Raw genomic sequence first — 26,285 nt, 5'->3', positions numbered from 1 at the left:
TCCAAAAATAAATATCCAGTATTGACATCCATCTCTGTAAAGCAAATCTTACTTTCAATTATGTAATCCTTTTGTGAGTTACCAATTACATATGTACTTTGCATGGCAAACTGTATGGTACAGTACTAAAGATTTTTTGCAGCACCACTTTAGCTCTCCCTTTACTTTATATCCATTCCCTTAGGGGAAGTTAGACCCCCTATTTGGGGGTCTAACTTCTTTAATTTACCACATTCAATTTCCACCTTTTATTTAAAAATAAATCCTACTGGTGAGCCCTAAGAAAGTCTAAACATGCAATGCAACAGTCTCATTAAACTAATTCAAAACAATATTAATCAAACAGTAACACAAATTTTAAAATTTTTATTTTCCCTAGGTTTATAAACCAAAGATTTTATGTAATAGGATTCCTCAGCAAAAGCTGGAAGTGGCAGGTGAAGCCTGGTAACAGGGCAGTTATCTTGTAGTTAGGGGTGAATCAACTTTCCCTTTAGAATCAAGTTGCAGTGTTGTAAAGATTCTAAAATGATAATTTTAAAAATAAAATAAGGTTTTGTATATACTCACCCAGTAATTACATAGCTATTAGTTTCCACGGACGGTAGCCTAATTCAAATTTCGCAGGTAGCGCTTCGATAGCTATCACCCAACGGCAATACTAGGAACAACTTAGCAAAGCACTTCGTTCTGTTTCATGCATAATGTCCATCAGAGGGGAGGCAGGTGGGCTCCAATCATATAATTACTGGGTAAGTATATACAAAACCTTACTTTAGTATAAAAATATCATATTTGTATTGTTACATTTATTGATCTCCTCGTCTACCCAGCATTTAGTTAAATATTTTGATTGCTAGAAAAGCTGCCATTTTTGCCGAATCAGCTGACTTCAAAGGGGAAAATGCCAGCCAGAGATAGGAATTTCCTGGTAGAGAGGGGGAATAGAGTCTCTTGTCAGCCTTAGGGACATATCCCAAAGGGAAGTGTGTAGCTAGCTAGGTACTTATTAGGCCTACGTCTTAAGCTCCTTTTTCCTGTGAACCCTTAACTGGCCGTATGTTCTGTTCCAGGATGCCCTGCTCTTGGGGGGGGATAAACTGAACCCATCCCCCAAGAAACACACCTGCCTTCGATCTCAGTCGGCTCCAGTCAGTAACCCAGGACACAGTCCTGCCCAACCAGCCTTCCATTAGGCCTACCACGGCGCGACTGGCGTGCCCAGACCTCAGACAAAACGGATGACAGTTCCCCTACAAAGGTCCACTTCCAATAATGCATCCAGGTACGTCTTGTTGAATCAGTCATGTTGCCAGTTCTTTCCTTTCGAATCCAGTAACTGATTTCATTTCCCAATTCAACCTCCTAATGCTCAAATGAACATTCCTTTGTTCCTTTCATTGAATATTTCATTTAACACTAAGAGTTCCTCCCCAGTGTGTTAGACAAAGTGAGTAACTGTAACTTGTGCAAGAAATCTTTAATTATTTTGTGTCTAATCTGGGATTTCTTCCAGATTTGCTGAGTCATGTGTCCAAGTCTTCCGCCCGGCAAGGCTGCATTACCGCAAGATAATATGAATAAATTTGAAAAACAGGATTACGTGAATCTCATTTTTAGCCAGCTTATCCCCTTGTGAGAGATAATATTGGTCCCCGTGCGGATAAGCAGCATTTACTCTTTATCCGGCCAGGCCATTTCAACGGCCTCTTGTAATAAATATATGTAAAGTAATTAGCTGAGTTTTCTGGGCGACCTCTTTCTCTAAAAATAATAATACCAAAACCCATCTTTTTTGTTTAAGGTAAGTTAAAATCCAGTGACCTTGCATTTCCATAAAATATTTTTCTCTTTACGTATTCGGTTCAAATGAGGCCCCGATACATAAAAGTATATAAGATTTACCCCAGTAATTTATATAGCTGATTCCACCCTTTATGAAAGGAGGTGGATCATGGAGGACATTTCCTACTCCAAAGCATTACGTTATGTAATGAATTTGAAATATAAAAGTTGCTAGCATTGAAACAACAATGCTTGTCGTTCTTATCAGTTAAGAGAGCTATGCAAATGAATAGCTACTGCCTCTGGTTGGTGCACACCTTAACTTGTAGTGGCGTGGCGGTAGAGCCAAGGGTAGCCTCCTACTAGAGGAAACTTTGCAGCGAGGAGAATGCTCCTATGACTAGTAAAGTATGTACCATAGGTGCCCACCCTTGCCCTGGGTGCAGCACTAAAAGAAAACAACCAGAAAACTGACATCTTAACTGAAATTCAGTCAAGACCCATCCACTGAAAGTGGTGGGTGGTCCAGGTACACTGTACCCCCTGGCTCTCCAAACTCTGCACCTTACTGAAAAGGTGAAGAGATAATAATAGGAGAACATCTTATGCTTCCTTCTGCAATGCCATGCCAGTCACTAAAATGGTCACAAGGTACTGAAAAAATTCAACACGTTTTAAGCCTACAAAAAACATATAATAAGCGAAGATCGCTTACGCCTCAAGTAGTTTAATGGCATAATGGGCGTAAAGAGCAAATAACACCAGAAAACTAATGAAGAAGAGCTTGTTCTTTATCCTTAGCTTTGCTTTAAAAAAAAAAAAAAAATCCAACAAATGTCTTAAACATGAAGTCCATATAAACTAAAAGACAACACGTTTAGACAGAGGAAGAGACAAGTTCTGGGAGGAACTCCTCTCTTCACACAGGAAGCAGAGCTATCAGGCTAAGTCTTCCAACGTCACTCCAATTCGGGTGAACAACTAGTATGTAACTGAACACTTCTATGAAATAGAAAAAGATATGGAAGACAAAAAACCGCTGTGTTGTCTAAGAAATCATTATGAATCATTGCACTGGCCTATGATCAATTGCAACGAAGCAGACTTATGGACTTCTGTTGTACCGTGGGGCAAACAGAAAGATGATAAGTCTAAAGAGACAATTCTCTGTCTGATGATTCTTGGAATGGCAAATGTGGAGTACAAAATAGGAACCATAAGTGAAAATCCAAAGCCAACCAGAGACTTGAGTCTGTGATGGCTGGGCAGAGATCCGAATTCTAAGTTAACTCTGCGACAGAGGAGAAACACTACTCTGACGAACAAACACTCAATAGAAGGCAGTTTCTGCTCCTTACTCAACTCTGTAGGCCAAGTGCCTGGTAGCACATTCCGCATTGGAATGCATTTGTCTTATAGAGCTATCGAGTGCACGACATATATCCTTGAGCACCTACGTACATGTCAACCAAAACAAGTGGAAAAAAAACCCCTGGTTTGGTGGCAATGCCAACCCTGTGGTGTTGTTGCCAAAAAACCAACACTAAAATCCAATTAAAAATCTGCAACTCTTGGAAGGCCTGGAAGGCTGTCCTGAGTTTCAGGAAATTAAGAGAAGGTACTATTGTCTCGGTCACACACTAGAAGAATCAACCTCCCAGCATCGCCTATACTCGGACGGTACAAATGATAACAGATGCATGTTGCAAAAATATACAAATATGTATATTTGTAGGCTCCTGTGGTCCAAGCATCGCCTAATTCTTCTTCACTTCGAGAAGAGTTAAAAATAAGGGACTGGAAGCAGACCTTCATTCTCTAATGAAGAGAGCGAAGGTGAAGCTATCCAAAGGAAAGCTCTATGATGATAATGGGACACAGAAGACGACTAGTTCATACCGAACTAGTCGTTCCCAAAACGGGAACACTGACTGGAAAGACCCTAAGATTAAACCCAGGAACATAAAACTCTCGCATCCGGACTCTGGGGAGAGTAATCCATAGAGTTCCTCTTATTCAGGATGACTGTTCTTGTCCGCTCTTCTGGGAACTAGCGGGAGTGGGTGATAACGCACGTGATCAATCAACTTGCAGTGTGATAGCCCAATTCAGACTTAGTTAATAAAACGTATTCGCCTAAGCAAAAAAGACGCTTCTTGAAGGGAGAGCAGAGGTTTCACCCACCAAACAGAGCATTCTCTTCCTACAACTGGTTTGATGGCGGAAATGCAAGAGAGAACTGAGTAGAGTTGACTGCGCCAAAAGTTGGCGAGAACTTGCCACTTCTCGCCACGCATCTGTCTTCGTGATTGAAACTTCCCGATGAGGACTACAAAGAACCTCTTTCTTGACTCTCATGATGTCCTGTCAAGTGTGTGACTAACGAAAAGATCACCTAGTGTCGACAAAGATGAAAAAGGAGACTGTGTCGTCGGGGGAATTATGCAACCATTACGAATTACTTTTAAAGGTAATTATTAACCAGCGGCTTGCACGCAGCCTAATACCAGTCAGTAAATAACAAATGCAAAGGTTCTAAGATACAAAATGGAATAACATTAGAGATTTATTTTTAGGTAATTTACTGGTGTCAGGCTAATGACCAATGGCCAGCAAACAAAATCTAAACACAAAAGCTTGGCCTAAAGGAATGATGTAAAATCAAGATTACTTAAGGCAATTATTAACAGACGGTTTGCACATAGCATAAGCCCGGTTAGTAAAACATATGTGCAAAAGTATTAGGCCTAATTGAATGGAGTTACATTCAAGAACTATTATTGGAGAATACATATATCCGGCTTGATGATAATCTGAATTAAACAAACAAAGGACAAGTTCATCCTGCTCGAAGGCTATGAATGCGTTCCAGTGGTTGTGTAACACTACCGAAATCCGGTGATATAACCGGAAAATAAGAACAAGCTGCTGAAGGCACTTGATTGTTTAATCAAGCGCAGCAGGAAACAGAATGAAGTGCTTTGCTAAGTTGTTCCTAGTATTGCCATTGGGGGACGGACACAGTATACCTACTACCTACACTGAGTTATTGAAGTGCTACAACCACAAAATTTGAATTAGGCTGCGTCCGTGGAAACTAATAGCTATATAATTACTGGGAAAGTCTCATATTCAAAAATTGCTTCTACAGAAAATTTTCCATTTTTCACCATACATTTTTTTTCACTGTAAAGGCAGTCCCCGGTTATCGGCAGGGGTTCCGTTCCCAGGGGTTGCTGATATTAACCGAAACTCAGTGATTTATGGCAATGATAACCGGTTATCGGCACCACAAGGTGCCTTATGGCGCTGATAACCAGAACTTGTCCCGTCGTGACACCGTAAATTACAGATTTTATGGCGCTACACTAGTGCTATAAAAAACCGGATCGCCGATAACCGGGTACTGCCTGTGTTGGTTTTTAAAATATGTTCTTAGTTGTTGATATTTCTGGCATTCCATAATAAGCCTTATGTACAACTGGGGTATAGTTTTGCCACCATGAAGAGGCCCTCTCTAGCATGGCGTTTAAAGATCTGCCCTGTTGCATGTGTGACAGACCTTTGAATGTCTTTGAGACCAACTCTAAGGCTATAATTATAAGATTATGGGGAGGGGTTGTTTTCATTTCCTGGCATTTTAACCTTCTTCCTAATCTGCCCTGCTTAGGATTTGTCTTCAGTCCATTTCTTCTCCACATCCAGCTACTGCATAAACCAAAGCACACAGATGCCAATAGTTCCTGGATTACACAGGTTTTATTTATTAAGTTTACCAGATTTCCAGCTGGCACTAGAAGATTATCCTAATGTTAAGACAGAAGGTTTGTTTCTTATATGAACAAACAAGTTTTAAAAATGTTTATGAGGACATGAAATATATCTTGAGTATTTTGTAAAAAATTGATGTGGCATATGATGTTTTTATTCTTCTAAAACAGAGAGAGAGAAAGAATCTGTTGTATATGATTGCTGATTTTCTCACTTCAAACTTACACTATGTTTTTATGCTTTATTTTCCATGTTTCCTTGTTTACCAATTTATTCTTTACCTATGATATTAAGAAATTAAGATATTTGCTGAAAGGGGAAATGCCTTCAAACATACCTTGACCACCACAAAATTTGCCCCTGAAGACAGTCAAGCAGCTTATCCATGGATTTTAAACGCACATGGAGCTGTTTGAAATATTGGCAACAGCACCAAAATGTGATGCCATGTTAATAGAAAATCTGATTCCACTTCTTGTTATTGCATAATACATATACAATCATGAACCCATGTAACTGACTTAAAATTCTGCGTAACGAAAAAGATATTCGATATCTGTAACTGGGATAAAGAAATAATTTTATCTCTCTTGTTGTTGTTAAAGATTTGGCAGATATGCAAAGATTAAACAAACATGGAGAGGACCCAAACAGCCCTCTCAAATTGACCTTTGACCGCTATTCTTAAGGACTTTACCGGTGGTCCTTAATTTCTGTCTTAGTGCCTGTTGTATTTTTCTCAGAAGTTTCGGCAGCAATAAATGCTTATTCTTGCAGAGTGGCCAAGCCATTTGAAGATGTTTGGCAACCATTTCACTAGATGTACTCTCTAGTGCAAGGAAGTTCATCATTCATGTACATGGTTAGGATTCCGCCCGATACACGAGTTAATATGGGCTAAAACCTCCTACCACTTGGAGACAATTTTTAGCATTGACTGCCCATACCAACCACTTAGTTAAATTAGTAAATTAGTAAATTGCTAGAAGCGCAGCCATTCTCTCCAAATCAGCTGACTGTAGAAGGAAAGAGAAACGCATGCCAGAAAAGGCATTTCCGTTTAGGAGCGGGGGAAAAAAAGAGATAAGGCCATTAACTTAGGCCTCGATTTTAGAGTAAGAAAGGCAAGTCACAGGATTAGATAGGCCTTGATGTGGGCTTTAGAGGGATTCCATAGCCTAACACCTCTTTCCCCAAATTTGCTGGTTGTTTTTTTGCATCTTTCCAGACAATGCCGGAGGCTGTAGGTGCAGCTCAGGCCATCCCATAACACCTAGCCTCATTCTCAGTCCAAACGCGAGTAAACGCCAGGACGACCCAAACGTGTTCCCCATCCTTTAACTGGAAGTCAGCCCTTTGTCTAAACACGCTGGTTGGATCCCCTTCATACATCACGCCACATGTTCAAGCCTCAAAGGGTTAAAGGTACGTCTAGAAAGTGCAAAATCCAACCAGCCCTGTTCCTCCAAGACGACTCTTGACTAATTCCAATTTCAAAATGATATTGTTATGATACAATAAAGTTTGTTCATACTTACCTGGCCGATATATATATAGCTGTATTTTCTGAAGTCCGACAGAATTTTAAAAACTTCCGACACACGCAGTGGTCGGCCAGGTGGTTAGTACCCATTCCCGCCGCTGGGAGGCGGGTATCAGGAACCATTCCCATTTTCTATTCATAATTTTTATTTCCACTGTCCCCTGAGGGGAGGTGGGTGGGTACTTGATTATATATATCTGCCAGGTAAGTATGAACAAATTTATTGTATCATAACAATATCATTTTGTTCATGAAAACTTACCTGTCAGTATATATATAGCTGAATCCACCTTTGGAGGTGGGAAGGGACAGAATGAGAAGGATTTTTTTTGGGCAAACAAATGCATGCAGATGATTTACATCTTGGTTCCACCTGTTAGCATAGCTGGCTTCGTGGTTACTGCCACGTAAGTCTGCTTGTGCTACTAGAGTTGCCAGCGAGGTAGAGACCTATATAGCTGTGCACTCCAGATGATCTGTCAACAGGGGCGAGACCACGGACGTGACTAGACCATATTGACCATACCATGAGGGCTAAGAAGTAAAATAAATATATATATATATAAATATATATATCACCACCTGACCAACCTAGCCAAAGTTAAGGTGTGTTAACTAAGGCTTAAGAGTTAAGAAGTCGCCGTTGTCGGCGACTCAACAACTAAATTAAGAGCTCTTCCTAACCATTTTCTACAGGATAGGATGAGTGGTACTTCTTGCCCCCAAGATTGTGTCTGCCAGACAGTATGGCCCTAGCGAGCAGGAGATCTCATATGCCATCTTCACATCTCGCAGGGAGTGTGAAGTGAACACAGAGTTGCTTCGCTAAAACATGGTACTCAGGATGTTGCTGAGTGCCATGCTCTGTTGAAATGCTTCCGAGGCCGCGCCCTCACCTCGTGAGCATTCAGATAAAAGATTTCAAAAATCTTGTGTCAAACACAATGAAGGAGCATTTTGAAAGAACTCCTTAACACTAAAGCCAGGCTGTTCTTCGATATGGGCAAGTCTGGTCTTTTTCGGAACACTGCAGATTGCCCGATTGACTTCGACTTTCTTGAGTTTTATGTAGATAAAACTTGAGAGGCCACCCGACAGGGCCACAGGAACTTCGCCTGGCTCCTGCCCACTAACTTGTGCCATCCTTGCTTCCAAGCTCCTGGCCCAAGGACAAAACGGGTTACCATTCTTCTAGGCCACAACGGAAGGGTTAGAGAGCACACCGCCTTGCTGTTCTCTAAAGCCAAAACTTGTGACGATGGCTTAAATCTCACTAACCCTCTTTGTCGTATCTAGGGTGGTTAGAAGAAGGCCTTCCTGATCACATGCAAGAAGTTAACAGGTAGGAGAGAGGTTCGAATGCTTTGACATCAAGAACTTCAGACTACGTCTAAGTTCCATATTGAAAGCTTCGATCTGGACATGCACAGTCAGTCCGTCTGTACTAAAGTCAGGTGACCGACCAGTTGACCAGTCAGACGAATCAAGGACAGCAAGGCTGTACCCTGAAGCATAAGGACTATTCTTCGCTGAAGGATGAGTGTCTGGACTGCCTGGGCGATAAAATCTAAGCAAACCTTGGGGGGTGTATCAACGCAACCCAACGTCGTCAGCGAATCAACTCCTGACTCGAGCTTCTGGTGCCAGGAGAAAGGAGCGAGGAGCAAAAAGGCGATTCAGTCCCGAAGGAAGAATGCCTGACAGTTCCAACCTGGTCTCATGTTACACGATCATCGGGGGTGTATAAACGCAACCGACTTCGTCAACAAGAAACTCAGGGCTACTATATGTCGCCTGATCTCGCACGAGTGTCTGACTCCGAGAAAACAGGTGAGACAAAAAGTAGATGGTGAGCGTGGTTCGAGATTCCACAGAACTCAAAGATCGCGAAGGGCTTTGTTGTTTGACAGACGCAAATCTCTGAGCAAAGGCCGTCAACACATATTTGCGTATTCTTTAATAGTTGTGACTGCCAGCTTATCCCATTCTTCAGACGGAAATGGAAGACGGTAATCTATTCCTGTCAACCATCTCGATAGCCTGAACGTAGTCAAGACTCAGCGAGAGGTTATAGGTACCTTTCGAGTTAGAGTAGACCGACTCTCTCGGAAAAGGTCCTTGAAAGTGAACTAGGAAGTATGTGACCTCTGTGAATCCAGGATCCTGAAGGCCAACATGGGGCGATCAGCGTCATTGTCGTCCCTGTGACGTCATAAATCCTCTTATTACATTTCCTAAGCGATTGAAAAAAGGGGAAAAGAGACTAAATATCCATCCCCGTTCAATATCATAGGATGGCGTTTAAATGTACCGATCCCGGATCGAGAAATAAGGGAGCAGAGAAGAAGAGCCTCTTCGTCCTCAACATATCCAAAAGAGAAAATGAAATGAAAGGGCGTCCCTAAAGTCTCCACAACTCTCAACTTACTTCTAAAGAAAGATTCCACTCGGAAGTCAATAGTTGCTGCCGTCGATCGAGACTATTCGTACGGACTCGCAATCCGGTAACGAACCTCTAGGAGGACGTTACATTCTACGCCTGTTGTTATAATAGGCTTTCTCGTAAACTCGAACAGGGACCGAGAGAAGATACTTCTTAAGATATGAGAGAGCTGTGGAATATCAGAGTTGATCGGACCACTGGTTCCCAAAACTCGTTACGAGGACTGGAGGACTACCGAATCGCTTTTACTTCTTTCAGATTAAGATCCAGGACATCTGAAACCCTATCCAGATGTCCGGCACCTTCTTTCTATCACCTCAGGTGATAAACGCACTGAGAGATGTTCAGAATCATTCCTAGATCTTGAATAATATTTCAGTTTCCCGGTAGGAAAAAAACTGTGGTCTGAATTGCAGTCTATTCGGGGAAACAAACTTCTTCAGGAAGGAAATGGTCCCCAGCAAGCTCATCCATTCCCTCCCCGAGTATGCTTACTTCCCTAATAAGGCTGCGCTTTGCCTAAGCAGGAGAGCATATAAAAGTGCAATGTTGCGGTAGACTCGTAGTTCTATACCGTGCGGTAACGAGCACCGAAAGGATTAAGAGATAAACTCTGTGAACATAGTAAGGCAAAAACGAATGCAACGTTTATTCATTCACGTAAGAATCCCCTCAATCTTAGGCTAAGTCCGTGATTGTAGGGCAGAGTTACAGTTAGTCAGTCAATCCCGCAGGAGAGACGTAACCGCCAGCTACGAGGATACTGTTAGTCAGTCAATCCCGCAGGAGAGAGAGACGTAACCTACGGCGCCTGACAGCCGAGCGTGACAGCTAGCAGCCAGCAGCTTACGTAACGCGTCTCTTAACTTTATGTCTGGGTTGCCAGCTACCTATTCTACGAAGAATAGGTCCGTTATTTTTTGAGCCGAAAGACTCTCAAGCTGGTATATTTAAGCGAAACAGAAAACGCTAAATATATAGATGCGTTTGTGTCGTCAGAACACTACCATACAACGGTAAAAGATAAATCGGAAACTCCTGGAAGGCTGCAGGGAGTAACGATTAAATGTCCTTAAAATAGACAATAGACCTCTCGGGTGCCATCCGAAGAGGTAACTACAGCAAGCGTATATGACTTGAACCAACCAGAAGTAAAATAACGCAAGGCAAAATATGAAATTATATCACAATAAAGTTTGTTCATACTACCTGGCAGACATATATATAGCTGAATTCGGAAATACAGCTACATACTATCTGACAGGCAAGTTTCATGAACAAAACTTAAGAGAATCGAAGCAGTCAGCTCAAGCTTCTTATGTTACTGGACATAAGCGTTCATTGACGTAGTCTACAAGTCTATTTTCTTGTACCGAGTCTGCGAATGACGAATGAGAGCTCTTCCGAATCTGTCAATAAGAGCTTATTCGCTTACGCAATATCAAGTTAATGAGATGTTTGTCAATGAGAACTAACCCATTTACGGGACAAAGAGATATTTTGTCAATGAGGGGATACCCAATTACTTGACAAAACGAAGTATATTGTCAAATGGGGGAAAGTCACTGAATTGACAAAACGTAATCCAGGAGTCAAGCATTTAATTTTTCGATTCCCGTCTCAAACGAGGAAGGGGCAAGAATCCTGTTAAGAGACTGGCTTACGGCAGGTAGAACGACGATGTTCAATTCGGCAGCGTAGTCCCGACTAGAAACTAACAAAATCTATCATCTGAAAAACCCTTTCAGATGGGCTAAAAAGCGTTGCAAAATTATCCTGGGAAGAGGAAGAAACTCTCCAACCAGCTTCCTCTCCCGTATCACAACTAATGCCTGCTAAAGCTTAAATTTATTGGCAGTATGGCAAAGGAAGTCCTGTCTTGCGCTTTCCTGAAGAGCGTCCTTTTGATGAGTGCCTTTGCAAGAATCCCACTGAACGTTGCCGAGAGTCCTGACGTGCAGGACATCGAGCCCTACATAACCCGTAACTGCCTTATCGCAAAGTCTTGACTGCGGTAGTGGCAACTTAAATTTATTGGCCGAATGGCAAAGGTTGCAGTAGAGCAAACGAGATCTTCCCTTGAGCTTTCCTTAACTCTCCATCCACCTATGCGAAAAGCAATATTAATTGACAGAGACCTCTTGAATTCACGAAACCCGATGTCTGCTGGGTTTCGAAGAAGAAGTTGTCTGTTCACTTTAAACTTCCTCCGAAGCACTGCCTACTTCACATTCTTTGCATGGTGAGTAGAAGGTATCACCGGAGGTAGAGGTAAACATTCTTTAGGCCCATATCTGAAACAAGAGCTTGAAGAGTTCAACAGAAACGTTCAGCCAGGCGGACACACCTGGCGTGCGCTGGTGCACGCTCGGCGTCCACTGGCGCGCGATCGGCGTCCACTGGAACGCGCTCTGGCGTCCACTGGAGCGCGCTCGGCGTCCACTGGAGCGCGCTCAGCGTCACTGGCGCGCACTTGGCGTGCACCCGCGCGCGCCTGGAGTCCATCCGAGCGTCCCGGGCGTCCGCTCTCAAAAGCTTCCTGCTACTATGACTTCTTTTACGTATTTCTCGGTGGAAAGACGGACACGAGTTCAGGCGACGTTCGCCTTCTTACTTCTCACTGAAACGCATAACGAGAGAGAGAGAGAGGACGTGAAGCGTCTCTTCTATAAAGCTTCTATTTAGAAGGCGCGAGTCCTTCCGAAAGCTCCAACCCCTGCATGGGGAGGACGCTTCGGAGGACGAGAAGCAATCTTTCAGGATTCGTGCACGCGCAAGCACTTTGGCAGTCTGGGGATTTTCATCAGAAACTGCCGAAGGCACGCCAGATCGGTGGGGGTTCCTTGTAACCCTCCTTAGGCTTTCGACATGCTCCCTCCCCGGGTCCTGGGAGTCAAGCAGAGGTCCCGGCCTAGGAGGCCCCGAAACGAGGCCGATCTGACGCACACGCCTCCACTTACACAAGGGGTATCACTGCACTTCATGCACTTCACTTTTACTCTCTAAAGCAAGCACTTTCGATTCTAAGATACGAATCGAAAGAGTATCAGAGAAAGGGTAAGTTCCTATACAGACACTGCTTAGGGCCCGAAGGCAACACTGCAGGGTTAGGAGTAACAATTACAGAAGTAGCACTTCACAGCAATGAAGGAGAGCGAGCACCTCTCGTAGACATATTCATAGCCCGTAGGCCATACTACAGGGTTAGGCAAAATAACGTCTACAGGAAGGTTAGCAGGTTCACTACCCTGGACTTTTGTTACTGAGTTAATTGCGTACATACGAATCATACGTCTTCCTTACGGAATTAGACATGTTTACTGATTAATTGCGTACATACGAATCATACGTCTTCCTTACGGAATAGACAAAGTCTCACACTCCTTACATGACAAATCTCAACAAAGAAGCAAGACCCATACCCCTCGTACATACCAAGTGCGGATCTACCGAAGCTTTCGGTAGCCACACCCTATCTTTGCAGACAACCCCGTCTGAAACTAGCCTAACTAGATTCAGATATTTTATGCAAAAATGAATCAAATTCAAATCAATTTAAGATAGCGTATGCCTAGCCACAAATCCCACAAATCCAAGTAAATAAATCAAAAGACAATTAGGATACTTAGCGGCAATGAAGTTTCCAAAATCCTAAGACGGAGGTACTGAAAACAGGTGTTTTCAGCACCAGCGACAGAAAAAATTATGAATAGAAAATGGGAATGGTTCCTGATACCCGCCTCCCAGCGGCGGGAATGGTACTAACCACCTGGCCGTACCACTGCGTGTGTCGGAAGTTTTTAAAATTCTGTCGGACTTCAGAAAAATACAGCTATATATATATCTGACAGGTAAGTTTCATGAACAAAACTCCTTTTTTATCACTACTCTATTGAAATTCCTTTGTCATCATCGGGGCACTTGCTACCCCTGTGACCTGTTCAAGCTTAAGTCTCCATTCAATATTTCATTTAAACACTAGAGTTCCTACCCCAGTGTGTTAGATAAAAGTGAATAACTGTAACTTTGTGCAAGAAGTTTTTATTTTATTCTGTGTCTAATCTGGGAACTCTTCCAGATCTTTGCCGAGTCATGTGTCCATGTCTCATCATTCGCAAGTGCTTCCTTAACGCAAGATAACTATGAGTAATTTTGGAAACCAGCATTGACGTTAATCTGATTATGGCTAGCTTTTCCCTATTGTGAGAGATAGGATTGGTCCACATGCGGAGAAGTTGCATTTACTTTTTCCCAGGCCATTCAATGGCCTCTTGTAAATAAATAATGTAGATTAATTGGCTGGATTTTAATGGCGACCTTTCTAGAGTAAAAATAACCAAATCAATCTTTTTTAAGGTAAGTTAGAAGCAAGTTATTCTGCATTTTTCCCTCTAATATTTTTCCATTTACATATTTGGAATCTCAAGGCCACCCATACATAAGATCATTGACTTCTACATGTTACCATCACCAAACCTAAATGACAAATTTTTAATAAATTTGTATTTTTCATAACTAAAAATCCTTCAGTCTTACCATTAGGGTAATCTTCTAGCACCAGCTTGAAATCCAGTAAAATTAATAAAAACTTCTGTGATCCAGGAACTATTGCACCTGTATTTGATCATGGGGTATTTGGGAGTTCCCACGATGCCTTGGGGATCTCATGAGCATACAGTTACAGTGGTACCTCGAGATACGAAATAATCCGTTCCGAGGCGGCCTTCGTATTATGAGTTTTTTCATATCTTGGAACACATTTTACAGTAAAATACCAAATTTGTAACTAATTTGTATTTTTCATAACTAACAAACCTGAGGTCTTAACATTAGGATTTACTAGCGCCAAGCTGGAAACCGGTTAGAATTATTATTACTTGTGAGATCCAGGGACTAATGGCTCTATACCAGGTCACGGGCATGTATACCCAGAATGCCCACGGCTACCTGTGACCACCAGTTATATTTCTAACCCAGTTTAGACTACTAGAGGGGTGGTTCCAGGTGGGCCTTTAACTGTTAAGACCTCAGGTTTGTTAGTTATAAAAAATACAAATTAGTTACAAATTTGGTATTTGTTCATACACGAACAACCTTCGGTCTTAACATTAGGATAGACTTACTATTGGAGGGAGGTAGTCTCTACAACTGACTGGGAGTTTGCCCACCTTATCCATTTCTGAATATATAGGGAATTCTAAGAGAATGGACAATGAACCTAGGGACCAAAGATATAAGCGGATCTATTGGTTTTCTCCCACTGGGTGTAGATACCATTCTACTTTTTACTCTTGTCCCTTGCAACTGGATCCACCTTCAGCCCTCTTTTCCCTATTATCTAGAGGGTGTGTTGCTACTGAAAAGTATATCATCACCTAACGATAGCTTCACAGTATGGCTGACCACCTCACCTGCATCTAGTCCGTTCCAGCACATGACGGTACTTCTCCTTCATATTGCCCGTAGTAAAGGAGTAGGAAGAAAGTAGTAAAGAAAAAAAAGACCAGTCATCCCATTCATTCTCTTTCATACCTTCATCTTAGACTAGACGCAAACTGACCCGCCAGGGGCACTGGGTGAACTATATCACTTGTTGGGCTGCCACCACTGGACCCAAGGAAAAGGTGTCCAAGGATCTATGGGCAACATCTTTCAAATAAAATGAGGTGAAAGTTGTTTGGCATTTCCGCACACCACGCTTTCAGAATTCTATCCACAGACATGTTCTCTTAAATGCCAGGGAAGTACTCACGCCCCTGATGTCATGAGCTCTAGCTCCCACCTGGCTATCTGACCCTCTGTCTTCTGCCGTATAAGCATCTCTGATCGTCTCCCTTAGCCAAACGATATTGTATTCCTGGACACTTCCTTCTTGTTCCGTCCTGTACTTACGAACAACCTCCGGACACCCCGGCCTGAGGTGCCTTGTTTCTCTTTAAGTACTCCCTTAGTGCCCTGACGGGGCACAGGAACATCTCAGCTTTGTCGTTGTCTACAAAGTCTGCCAAGGAAGGTATGGTAAAGGAGTCGAATCTGCCGTCTACTATTGTTGGATTTTGGGTCTTGGCCACGAATTCTGGGACAAACTCAAATACCATTGATCTCCAACCTCTCGAGTGCTTTATGATATGAGAGGCCATGTAGCTCCCCCACCCATTTTGGTTGAAGCCAGGGCCAATAAGAAGACTGTCTTCAGGGTCAGGCTCCTATCCGTGGACTGCCTTAGTGGTTCGTAGGGGGGTTTTGTCAGACTACTCAGTACCTTGGTCAGATCCCAATCTGGGGCTTTTAGCTCCTTTGGTGGGCATGATTGTTCAAAGCTCCTCATCAGCATGGCCAACTCCCATGAAGGCGATATGTCCACTCCTTTCATTCGTAAGACTGAGGCTAGAGCCGCCCTGTACCCCTTCACTGCAGATACAGACATATGCTTTTCTGTTCTGAGATATATCAGAAAGTCTGCTAACTGCTGAATAGTGGTACCGAGTGGAGGACAAGTTCCCTCTACGACACCAATCACAGTATGCTGACCACTTTTCTTGGTATACTGTCGCAGATGATTTTCTGATATTACCTGCCATCTGAGTTGCTGCTTTCTGCGAAAACCCTCGCGCTCGGAGGAGATACTTGACAGTCTCCACCCGTGAAGTGGATAGGGACTTCACCGACTGGTGGTACTCTCCACGTGCGGCTGACACAGAAGGTTGCTCCATGGAGGTAACTCTCTTGGCACATCTACTAGGAGTTCCAGTAGGTCTGGAAACCACTCTGCTTTCGGCCATAACGTGGGGCTACCAGGGTCATCTTGAGGTTCTGAGACCGCATTACCCTGTTCAGAACCTGACGGATTAGACAAAATGGAGGAAATGCGTACACGTCCAGATTGTCCCAGGGGTGTTGTAGCGCATCTTCTGCTACTGCCTCTGCGTCTGGGACTACTGAACAATACACTTCCAACTTTTTGTTGTACCTGGTTGCAAATAGGTCTACGATCGGTCCTTCCCACAACATGAGCATCCTGTCCACTACCTGTTGGTGCAGGGACCACTCCGTTCCCAGAATCTGATCCCTGCAGCTCAACTTGTCGGCCACTATGTTTCTTTTTCCCGGAATATACCTGGCCTTGATGTCTACCAGGTTCTCTATAGCCCACTGGTGAAGTTGAACTGTCATCACATGTAACTGCCGAGAACTAGGCCGCCTTGCTTGTTTATATAAGCTACTACTGTGGTGTTTGTCTGACATCATACCACTGAGTGTCCTTTACTCTCTCCCTGAATTCCTGTAAGAGAGAAAGCTGCTTTCAACTCCAGCACGTTTATATGGAGTTCTCTGTCCTTGCAACTCCATTTTGCTGACACCATCAACTCCTCCATATGGGCTCCCCAGCCTTCTAGTGACGCATCCGAGAACAGCAAGAGGTCTGGGGAGGATTGTTGAAGGGGGACACCCACTGGTCAGATTGTCGTCGTTCACCCACCACAGCAACTCTTTCCTCACTTCTGCCGACAAGGGAATTTGCTCGTACGGGTGATCTACTGTTGGTGACCAAAACTCCTTCATCCTCCATTGTAGGGACCGAAGGTGTAGCCTTCCTTGTGGTACTAGCTTCTCCAGGGAGGTTTAGGATTCCCAGCACCACCTGCCACTGTCATGCTCGCTGTGTCTGTTTTCCCAGAAAGGCATTCACCACTTGTTTGCATTTCTCTACTCTTTGGTCTGTCGGGAATACTTTGGCTTGTGTTGTGTCTATCACCATTCCCAGATATTCCAAACGTTGACTTGGATCCAACTGCAACTTCTCCTGATTCACCACAATACCTAGGCTGTGACAAGCTGCAGGAGGGCCGCCCTGTCCCTGAGTAATTTTCTCCCTGGACTTTGCTATCACCAGCCAATCGTCCAGATATCTTATTAGCCTGATCCCCTGAGCATGCGCCCACGCCGACACGAGGGTGAACACTCTTGTAAAAACTTGAGGAGACATTGTCAATCCGAAGCATAGGACCTTGAATTCGAAAAGCTTCCCCTGCAAGACTGAAGCGGAGAAATTTCCTTGAAGACTGATGGACTGGTATCAAGTATGCGTCCTTTAGATCGACTGTCAGCATAAAGTCTCCGATTCTGACTGCTTGTAGAACCGTTTTCGGAGTTTCTATCTTGAAACTGGTTTTCCTTATAAACAGATTCAGCGTTGACAGGTCTATTACTGTCCTCCACTCCCCATTGGCTTTGGGTACCAGGAAAATCCTGCTGTAGAAGCCTTTTGCCGGACTGCATACTTGTTGCACAGCTCCTTTTTCCATCATCTTCTTCACTTCGTCCTGCAGAATAGTGGCCTTCTGAGTTTGTGGGCATAAGTGACGTGGGGTAATGGTTGATCTGTCAGGGGCGGGGTTACCTCGAACGGGATCAATACCCGATCCTGAGAACATCCACCACCCACTGCTCTGCCCCTAGTTCCTGCCACACCTTCCAGTGATTTTGCCAGGCAACCCCCACTGGTGTGGCCGAGTGATGGGAGGCGCCCATCCTATCTTCTTGAGCCTCTCCCTCTTCCCCTATTGCCCCTTCCTCTGTTGTTTCTATTGTGAAAGGGCCGATGAGTTATCCTCTTTGGGGTAGAGGGTCCTTGTGACTCTATTAGGGATGCTATGTCTCACTGTCTTCTTTCGAGACATCTGCTGTTTGTCTTCCCTCCAAAGGAGTAGTTTGACTGTTAGACGTTTTCCTATCTGCCTGTTGCACCAACCTATCGTTAAGTGTCCATCCTTCTTCTATCTATCGCCTCTTCCAGTATGATCTCTGGCAACAGCAGTTGCGATTCCAAGATATCCCCATTCCTCATTGCTAACAGGAATCCAAATCCACATTGCGGCTTAGTCTAGCCAACGCTGCATCTCTCCTCATTAGCAGGATATTTGCCCAAACATTGACACTTACGTTTGTCAGGTACGCAATCGCCTTGGAACCTGACTGTAGTAATCTAATGAACAATGGTTCATACACTACTTTTCTTGTTGCTTCCGAGGATGCAATCTTCGCAACTGCTGTTGACCAAAGTCTAACCAAGAAGCAGCCTGAAAGACAGAAGAAGCTGTTGCTTCTAACGTAGCAGCCTCTTGGTACGTCATCGAAGGGCACTCCATTTTAAACCTGATCCAAGGTTAATCCAGGCCTTAATCTTACACATTAGGGTTCATTTGTCTAGACAGCAAAGGGACCTTCGGTGTCGTATAATATTTCCTTTGCTTTATCATTGGAGGGGGAATAAATTTAAATGATCTATTAGATCTTAAGGAATTATCCCTCCCTGCAATCTTTGCGTTTACGTGTTGCAAGACCGATTCCGCATGACTCGAACAAGGCAATTCATACGACACCTTGGTATCCCTCTTTAGTCCAAATGCCATGTCAATTCCAGAGGAAGCATACTGGCCGGTGTTTCTGTCTTCTCCGAAAGGTTATTGAATTGACGAATCAAATCAATCACCTCTGCATACGAGGCCAGAAACTCTTGGTTTTCTCCTTCCTCCGGCTCTAGTGTACCATTCTCCGGCAAAAGGGATGTTGTCTTGCCTCTATCTTCTGACCGACGGCCCGGAATTCCACGGCTGCCTGCCCCTACGGCCGCGGTCTCTTTGATCTTTGCTGGCCGCTGTTGGCTCGATCCCGGATAGTTAGCAGGGGAACGAGAACGTCTCACTCTTTCTCTGCTCACGGATCTCGAGCGAGAATCTCGTCTAGATCTCCAAGATGAAGGCTCCCTTCAGACAGATATAAGTTCGTCTCTATTAGTATTGGCATCGTTTTCGAGGCGTCGGCGAGCCCTCCCGGCCTCGACCTTCTATCCAGACGGACACTGCCTTCCACGAACGTATCCGCCGAGGTTGCCAACTCTCTATTTTTCGTACTTTTAATAGGAGCCTTATCGTCCTTCGTGCTGCACCTTTCGCCGCCAACGTCGATTTTACCAGAGGTATCGCAGTTTTTGCGATCCGAACTGGCAACTCCGCCTCGGCTGCTAGCCCGCCGGCCGTCACCTCTCGTTTGTTCGGATTCTTGCGAACGGTCTTTGTCTGCCAACCTTGTGCTTACTAGCCACTGACTTCCGACCTTCCTGCTGACTTGGAAATGACAGTCTTGGTCCGAAGATGAGGAAGAATTGATTCTTCTCCTCTTAGCCGAGGATCCGCCAGGAACTCCCGAATCCTCCTCCAACGCTTGACTGGCGCTCGTCCGTGACGTTATCGGACTTAGCGATGACGCCGAACTAGAGGAAGAAGACGAAGAGGGCGAATCACACTTTTTCTTTTTGTCTCTCTTATTCATTCTCTTCTCTATATCCTGTAATTTCTGCATTACAGTTTGCATTGACGGGTACAGAAGGCGTATTAGCGTCTGGGTGCAGCGGAAAAACGGCCGAGAATCGGTCTGTGACGTCATCACGCCTGCCATATCGGTGTGTGACGTATGTTGTGACGTCATCCCTCTCGTAGGGAGAGACTGAGAGGTTTCTGCTGGCAACCGCACGTTTGCTGCCAAAACTACCTCCCACGTTCTGCATCGCTGTAAACACTGAGTGGGATGGTGAAGCCGCGGCATTAATTCCCATAAATTGCAAGCCCGGGGGATGAGGAACATTCAGCGCTGCCGGACCCTGCTGGAACCGTGACGTCATATAATGCGCAAGCAGACCATCCAAGGTTGGTACGCCTGGTAGGCCTAGCGCTGACCACGTACCATCTAACCTATGCGCTTGAGTAGCAGGCCTGGAACAAAGATGGCGGATCTCCCCCTCTACTTGCTGGGAACAAAGGAGAGTGCATATTATTAATAAGATTACCCAAGGCCCCTCCTGACGTTTCCGATACAGAACCGCTAGGAGAAACCGAAGGGTATGAGACAAATCAAAAGCAGGTGGAGAAACATATGGAGCAGCCTGGTTTATTGCCGATACAAAAGAAGCCGGTAAGGTTTGGTCATCCAAAGATGGCGTCACCACCTTCCTTTTGTATTGGCTTTTCCCATAGAACTTCTTCCACTGTTCCACCGACCAACAGCGACCAAACAGAACACGGATTAGTAACCGTACATACGTTTTCCCTGCACCTACTACACGTTGGATGAGGATCCGTCGACACCGAAGTTAGGAACCTAGAACATGGAAAGCCACTGACTCCTGGGCATTTCCTTTGTCTCCTCTTCGAAACGGTAGACAATCCCGATGTTGAGGCAAATTCTCCATCATACCACGTATACACTCTTACCACACACTGATCACACTTGGAGAAAGAAAAGGAATGAAAAATCAAAAATGAAATGGATAAAGAACGGGCAAACTGAAAACCGGCTTTAAATCAGATAGACAGTAACACGTCTTATCTTAAAGGCGGTAGGAAAATAACTGGTGGGTCACAGGTAGCCGTGGGCATTTTCTGGGTATACATGGCCCCGTGACCTGGTATAGATGCCATTAGTCCCTGGATAATCACAAGTGTAATTTTAATTCTACCGGTTTCCAGCTTGGCGCTAGTAAAATCCTAATGTTAAGACCGAAGGTTTGTTTCGTGTATGAACAATGGCTAATCCGTTCCAAGCCCTCCAAAACACCCCAGTAAATATATTTCCAGGCCTAAAACACATGTTCTAGGGTTACAACGCCGATCCGACAAAAGAAATTGACTCCAAAAAGGCAAATACTGTACATACTTGAGTAATATTCAACTGCCACCTGTAATGTTCACCCATTTTAACTGCATTTATTAGGACTTTAGCATATGTCCCTTAGCAAAAGCCTAGCTTATGTTAGCGGTTGCTACTGTAGCCTAGTCTATGATTCTGACATCTAAACCTAAAGACTAAAGGCTTAGAATATGCCAATAAAATGTATAAATAATCAGTATGTACTCATTTTCAAATAATTAATCATTAACTATAATACACAAACAAATCAAAAACAAACCAAACCTTCCAAATCGATTGTTTACATTCAGCTCTTACCCGTCTTACGAGTATCGAACGAGCGCCAAGCAATCATTTTTCCTAGCACACAGTAAGCCATAAATTGTCATTATATATCTCTTCAACTAATGAAACTACCAAACAGTATAATAACCATTCATTTCTATTCTTTATTCTATCTTTACCTAATGGAGATACCGAGTTACTGACAGCTATAATGAAACATACGTATACCTAACGTAATAATAAAACAGAAGAATTCTAAAAAATAACGTATTTGTTGGCAGTCTGATTTATTTATATTTTTATGATATCTAATTCACAATTTTTTTATTAAATGTATTGCATGTACTCCATTTCAAATAATTATTAAGTAACCATTAACTATAAAAAAAAAAAAAAAAAAAAAAAAAAAAAAAGCTTCCCAAACCGTCTGTTTACATCCAGTACTTACGAGTATCGAACAATCGACAAGCAAATCACTTTACAACAGTCAAGCCGTACATTTTCATTATCTCTCTTCAACTACTGAAACTACCAAACAGTATAATAACCATTCATTTCTATTCTTTATTCTATCTTTACCTAATGTTTTTTTTTTTATTAAATGTATTGCATGAATAAGTTTTTCAATTTACAGCATCCTTTTTTTTACCAATAGAATACTTAAAGCACAAGGGGTAGATGCTGACCAATAGGAGAGCAGGACCTTATGGGGTGACTAGCATCAGGAACCAATGGGAGAGCAGGAGGTTGGTGGCGAGTTTACTCGGTTGGCGGCACGGGAGTTTCAAAATTGTTCTCGGTGGTTCCGGGCGAATCTCGGGACTTTACAGCAACAACCTTTCGTATCTTGAAAACTTTTCGTATGTAGAGCAGTAAAATGTTTCGCATTGGCTTTCGTATCTCGAGTTTTTCGTAAGTAGAGCTTTCGTTATCTCGAGGTACTACTGTACTTTCTTACCATCTTTTAAGAGAGGATGTGATTACTCTCTACCTCTTTAGCTGGTTTTAGTTTGCCCATTTTCCTATCTTTTTCTCTAGGAGTGCTGTGTGTGTGATCTGGTAGGTTATATAAGTTGTGAGAGATCATGGAGAATTTTACCTCACCAAAGAAGCTTTCTTTGGGATATCTAAGAAACAAAGGAAATGCCCTGGAGTGAGTGGGTTGCCTTGTTCGAGATTTTTACCTACGGTGTCCTATGAATTCTCACCCAACGTGCAGTAATCCATGTTCAATTTGTCGTTGTTGGTTGGTTGAACAATGGAAAAAGCTTTATGAGAAGGGTCAGTACAAGAGAAGGGAGATGCCACCATCTTTGGATGACCAAGCGTCTTCAGCTTCTTTGTTCAGATAATGCATGATACTGTTCCATAGGCTTCATCACCTGATTTGGTGCTTCCCATATCCCTTTGGTTCCTCTAATGAGTCATTGTTGGAAGCATCAGGAGGGTTTTGGGCAGTTTACAAAGATTGTGCATATGCTTTTAACCAATCACTAACACACACTGTTGAACTGCAAGCTGTGGTCCAGGATAGCACAATTAATAGTGTGTCACCAACACTGAATAATTTTAGATTTTTTAATAAAAGAATATAACTCTTCCTTCTTTACACTACTTACAAATACAGAATAAAACTCTTCCTCCTTTTTTTACTACTAACATACAAATTTTTTGGACATGCTGGAGACAGTGGCACTCTGATCCAAACACACACATTTCTAACCCTTAACATATATGTTAACTGAATTTTCTTTCTGCCTAATTGTTTTTGCTTCTGTGTGCTATGCTTCCTCTTCCTCCGACTCTAACCTTCCCTGTCCTCTCCACGTGTAATGACATTTATCTCCTCCTACTAAATACTGGTTCAGATTTTATCACCACAGCAAGGGTCTCACTCTCACTCCTGTTTGACACTGCACCCAATAACACTTCTTGCCTACCAAAAAATTTCCTTAGGGCTTGCTTGCTGCATGGAATCAAACATTTTATCTGTTTTCACTAAAAGACACTGTTGTTAACGCTATTTGTTTTATCTTTAACCTCTAGCCCTGCACTGTCCTAGTAGACTTAATGTTGAAATACTATTTTGGTATACTTACTTTGTACCTCTCCCGAATTGCACTTCTCTTACATTCCAAAACCGTACTTCTCCATTGTATGTTCCTTCTCCCTTTTGTAGCTGTCAAACCTTGTATATACCTCGTATGCTGCTGACATCTCATCCTTCTGTACCACTTGTCCAGTGTTTTAGCAAAAACTTTCATTCCATCTTTGAGTGTCAACTTCTCAATATTCACTTCCTTGAAAATCTTGCTCCTTACCTCACTTCCTTCTGGAACAACAGGGGTAATGACCACAGCTTGTTTCTTTTTCTCAATATTGTGACAAACTGCCATGCTTTCAGCTCGTTTCCAGCGGTCATAGCCCTTATCAGCACCAAAAACTGGCAACACAAGCTGCTGGCCACATTCATGATGCTAATCATGTTTACGAAATATCTTCTCAACTGCTCATCAATCTCCTCCCTCCTGCCACAACCACACTGATATAATTTGTTGATCATGTAGACCAGTGTGGCAGGATAAATCAAAGGCAGACATAAAAAACTGCCTTTATTTACCTCGGAGATCAACCCTACCAAGTGTCTACATCATCAAACCTCATTCCAAAGTCACCCCATCACAACCTGAACAAACATCATAAACATATGATGAGCACCAAGCACTCATACACTTAAATATTCTCAACATGAGTTACTATCCCTAATTCTGGGAAAGGTACTCACTTGAAGCCCTATGGAACTTCCTGTGAGAGAAGGAAGGAGAAAAGTGCTTGCAATTCTTCTCTTTCCCTTGGCCTGTGTCCTACTCTCCTCTGCAGGAGCAATAACCCTGGTTGTTGCCACAGAGTATCTACCATGGAAAGGATGACTGCTAATGGTGACTCAAGTGATAAGCCCCTTACAGGTGTAGCAACAGCAGATGATAGCAGTCACCATGGTAAGGGAAAGTACATCAATCACTATACTTCTCAGTTGAGGAAGCAGCTTACACTTGAAAGGAGCAGGGAGAGGTGACAGCTTGCAGGTCCTACTCCTTCACAGGAATAGTAAACAGTGGGGATCCACATACACTTGCTCATGTTCTCCACACTGTTTCTCAATGGTAAACAAACACTAAAAACAAAAACATAAGTTCCAACTTAGCAGACAGCAAGAAGTCCTTGTTATGTAATTTCAACTTCTGATTTCAACTCATTAGAAATAATCAAAGATAAAAACTTATGGTTTGCATTTTTGTAGGAACAAACAATTGTATAAGTACTCAATTTTACCAGAAACATGACAAATTTTCAATCAATCTGTATTTTCATAGCTAACTGGAAAAAACCGGTTAAAAACAATCAACAATTGTTATGCAAGGAATCTGGCATCTGACATTTAAAGCGTAGAAGAGGTGGAGAGTGGTCCCTGGGAGCTGGCATTACCTGCTCCTGTACTCAACCACCAATACTATGCAGCAAGCAAAACATACCTGTCTAGACAGGAGGAGATGTAGATTGGCTTTAGGGTTGCTTTGCACCTTTACAGCTCCTTCTATATTAGAAGAACCATCAGCAGGGACTGAAGATAACTCCATATCAATTTCATCCTATAAGAGTAAAGAACCAGAATTAAAAAACAGCATTCACTCATAGGTGTTGTATATGATCTGAAAAAAAGTGAACACCATGATACTTCAACACATTACTCTTAACTTTAAATGCAAGAAAATTTTGATGAATGTTATTATTTTCATGAACAAGAGAGTGCAGTACAAAGCATAAATGAGAAACTACAAAAATGATAGTTACCAACAGCAGCCAATACTTCCAGTCTTAGGATCGAAAGTTCAAACACTTTGAAAGTACCAACACATTTACAAAATTCCCAACAACCTGAGATTATAGCCGTTAACAGAAAACTCATTTTTCAAGAGTAGTAATCCAACCTATACATTTTGATGAGTATTAGTCCTTTCACCAACTGAAAAAATGTGACATTTCCATCTCCATGAATGTCACTTGCTCATCTTATAAAAAAATCAATACAATCTAGTTACACAAAACCCAAAGGCCAAAAAAAAAAAAATACCTCAAACACTATACCTTCTATTCCATTTCTGCTTACAGCTAAGGAGAGCATGCTATTTTTTCATATGCCTTTTTTATAAATACACTTGAAATAGTTCAAAATATATACATCAGAAACTTTCAAGAGGGATACAAAAAAAGTTAATGGATAAAAAATATTTATCAAGTTTCCTTCTAAACTTGCCATCAATTACATAAGAAAACTTTAATACCTAAAATCAAGAGGAAGTTTCATCACCGCTCATCAATCAATGATATACAACTTCATTTTGAAATCTCAAATTACCTACCACTTTTTGTCTTTTGTTTACTAGACAAAAGAAAAAGCAGCAGTTCACAAGAGCACCAAATGGATCCAAGTTATAACAAACTACCCTCCTATTATTTATTACTTAGTCTTTTCTTAGATATCCATTGCATCTGTAGCCATGCCTATAACTTTTATGTTTAGTTTAGAATTTGTTTTATAAAGTGTACTCAATGTTTTGTGTGGTTTTGTAGTTAGATTTTGTAGTCTGTGAAATTTGTGCTGTTTTCTTTTGTGTAGTGTATTTTTACTGTAAAGTATAGTTTAAGTATGGAACAGCAAACGTGTCAAAATATTCCAGGTAAGCCCTGTTGTACCTTCATGTCCCTGCCTAA

At 42.6% G+C, this 26,285-nt stretch overlaps 1 protein-coding gene across 1 annotated transcript in view; it reads right to left on the bottom strand.

Annotated features, from left to right (window-relative positions):
* LOC135201202 (transformation/transcription domain-associated protein-like) overlaps positions 1-26,285 on the bottom strand; it is a 204,832-nt gene that overhangs the window by 61,501 nt on the left and 117,046 nt on the right. The window contains 1 exon segment of the mRNA XM_064230080.1: positions 25,046-25,162. Coding sequence (XP_064086150.1) covers positions 25,046-25,162 — 117 coding nt within the window.

The sequence above is a fragment of the Macrobrachium nipponense genome, chromosome 28, assembly GCF_015104395.2.
Source record: "Macrobrachium nipponense isolate FS-2020 chromosome 28, ASM1510439v2, whole genome shotgun sequence".
NCBI classification, from domain to species: Eukaryota; Metazoa; Arthropoda; class Malacostraca; order Decapoda; family Palaemonidae; genus Macrobrachium; species Macrobrachium nipponense.
Note: the sequence above shows the minus strand (reverse complement) of the source record. Positions and strands in the feature narration are given on the sequence as shown.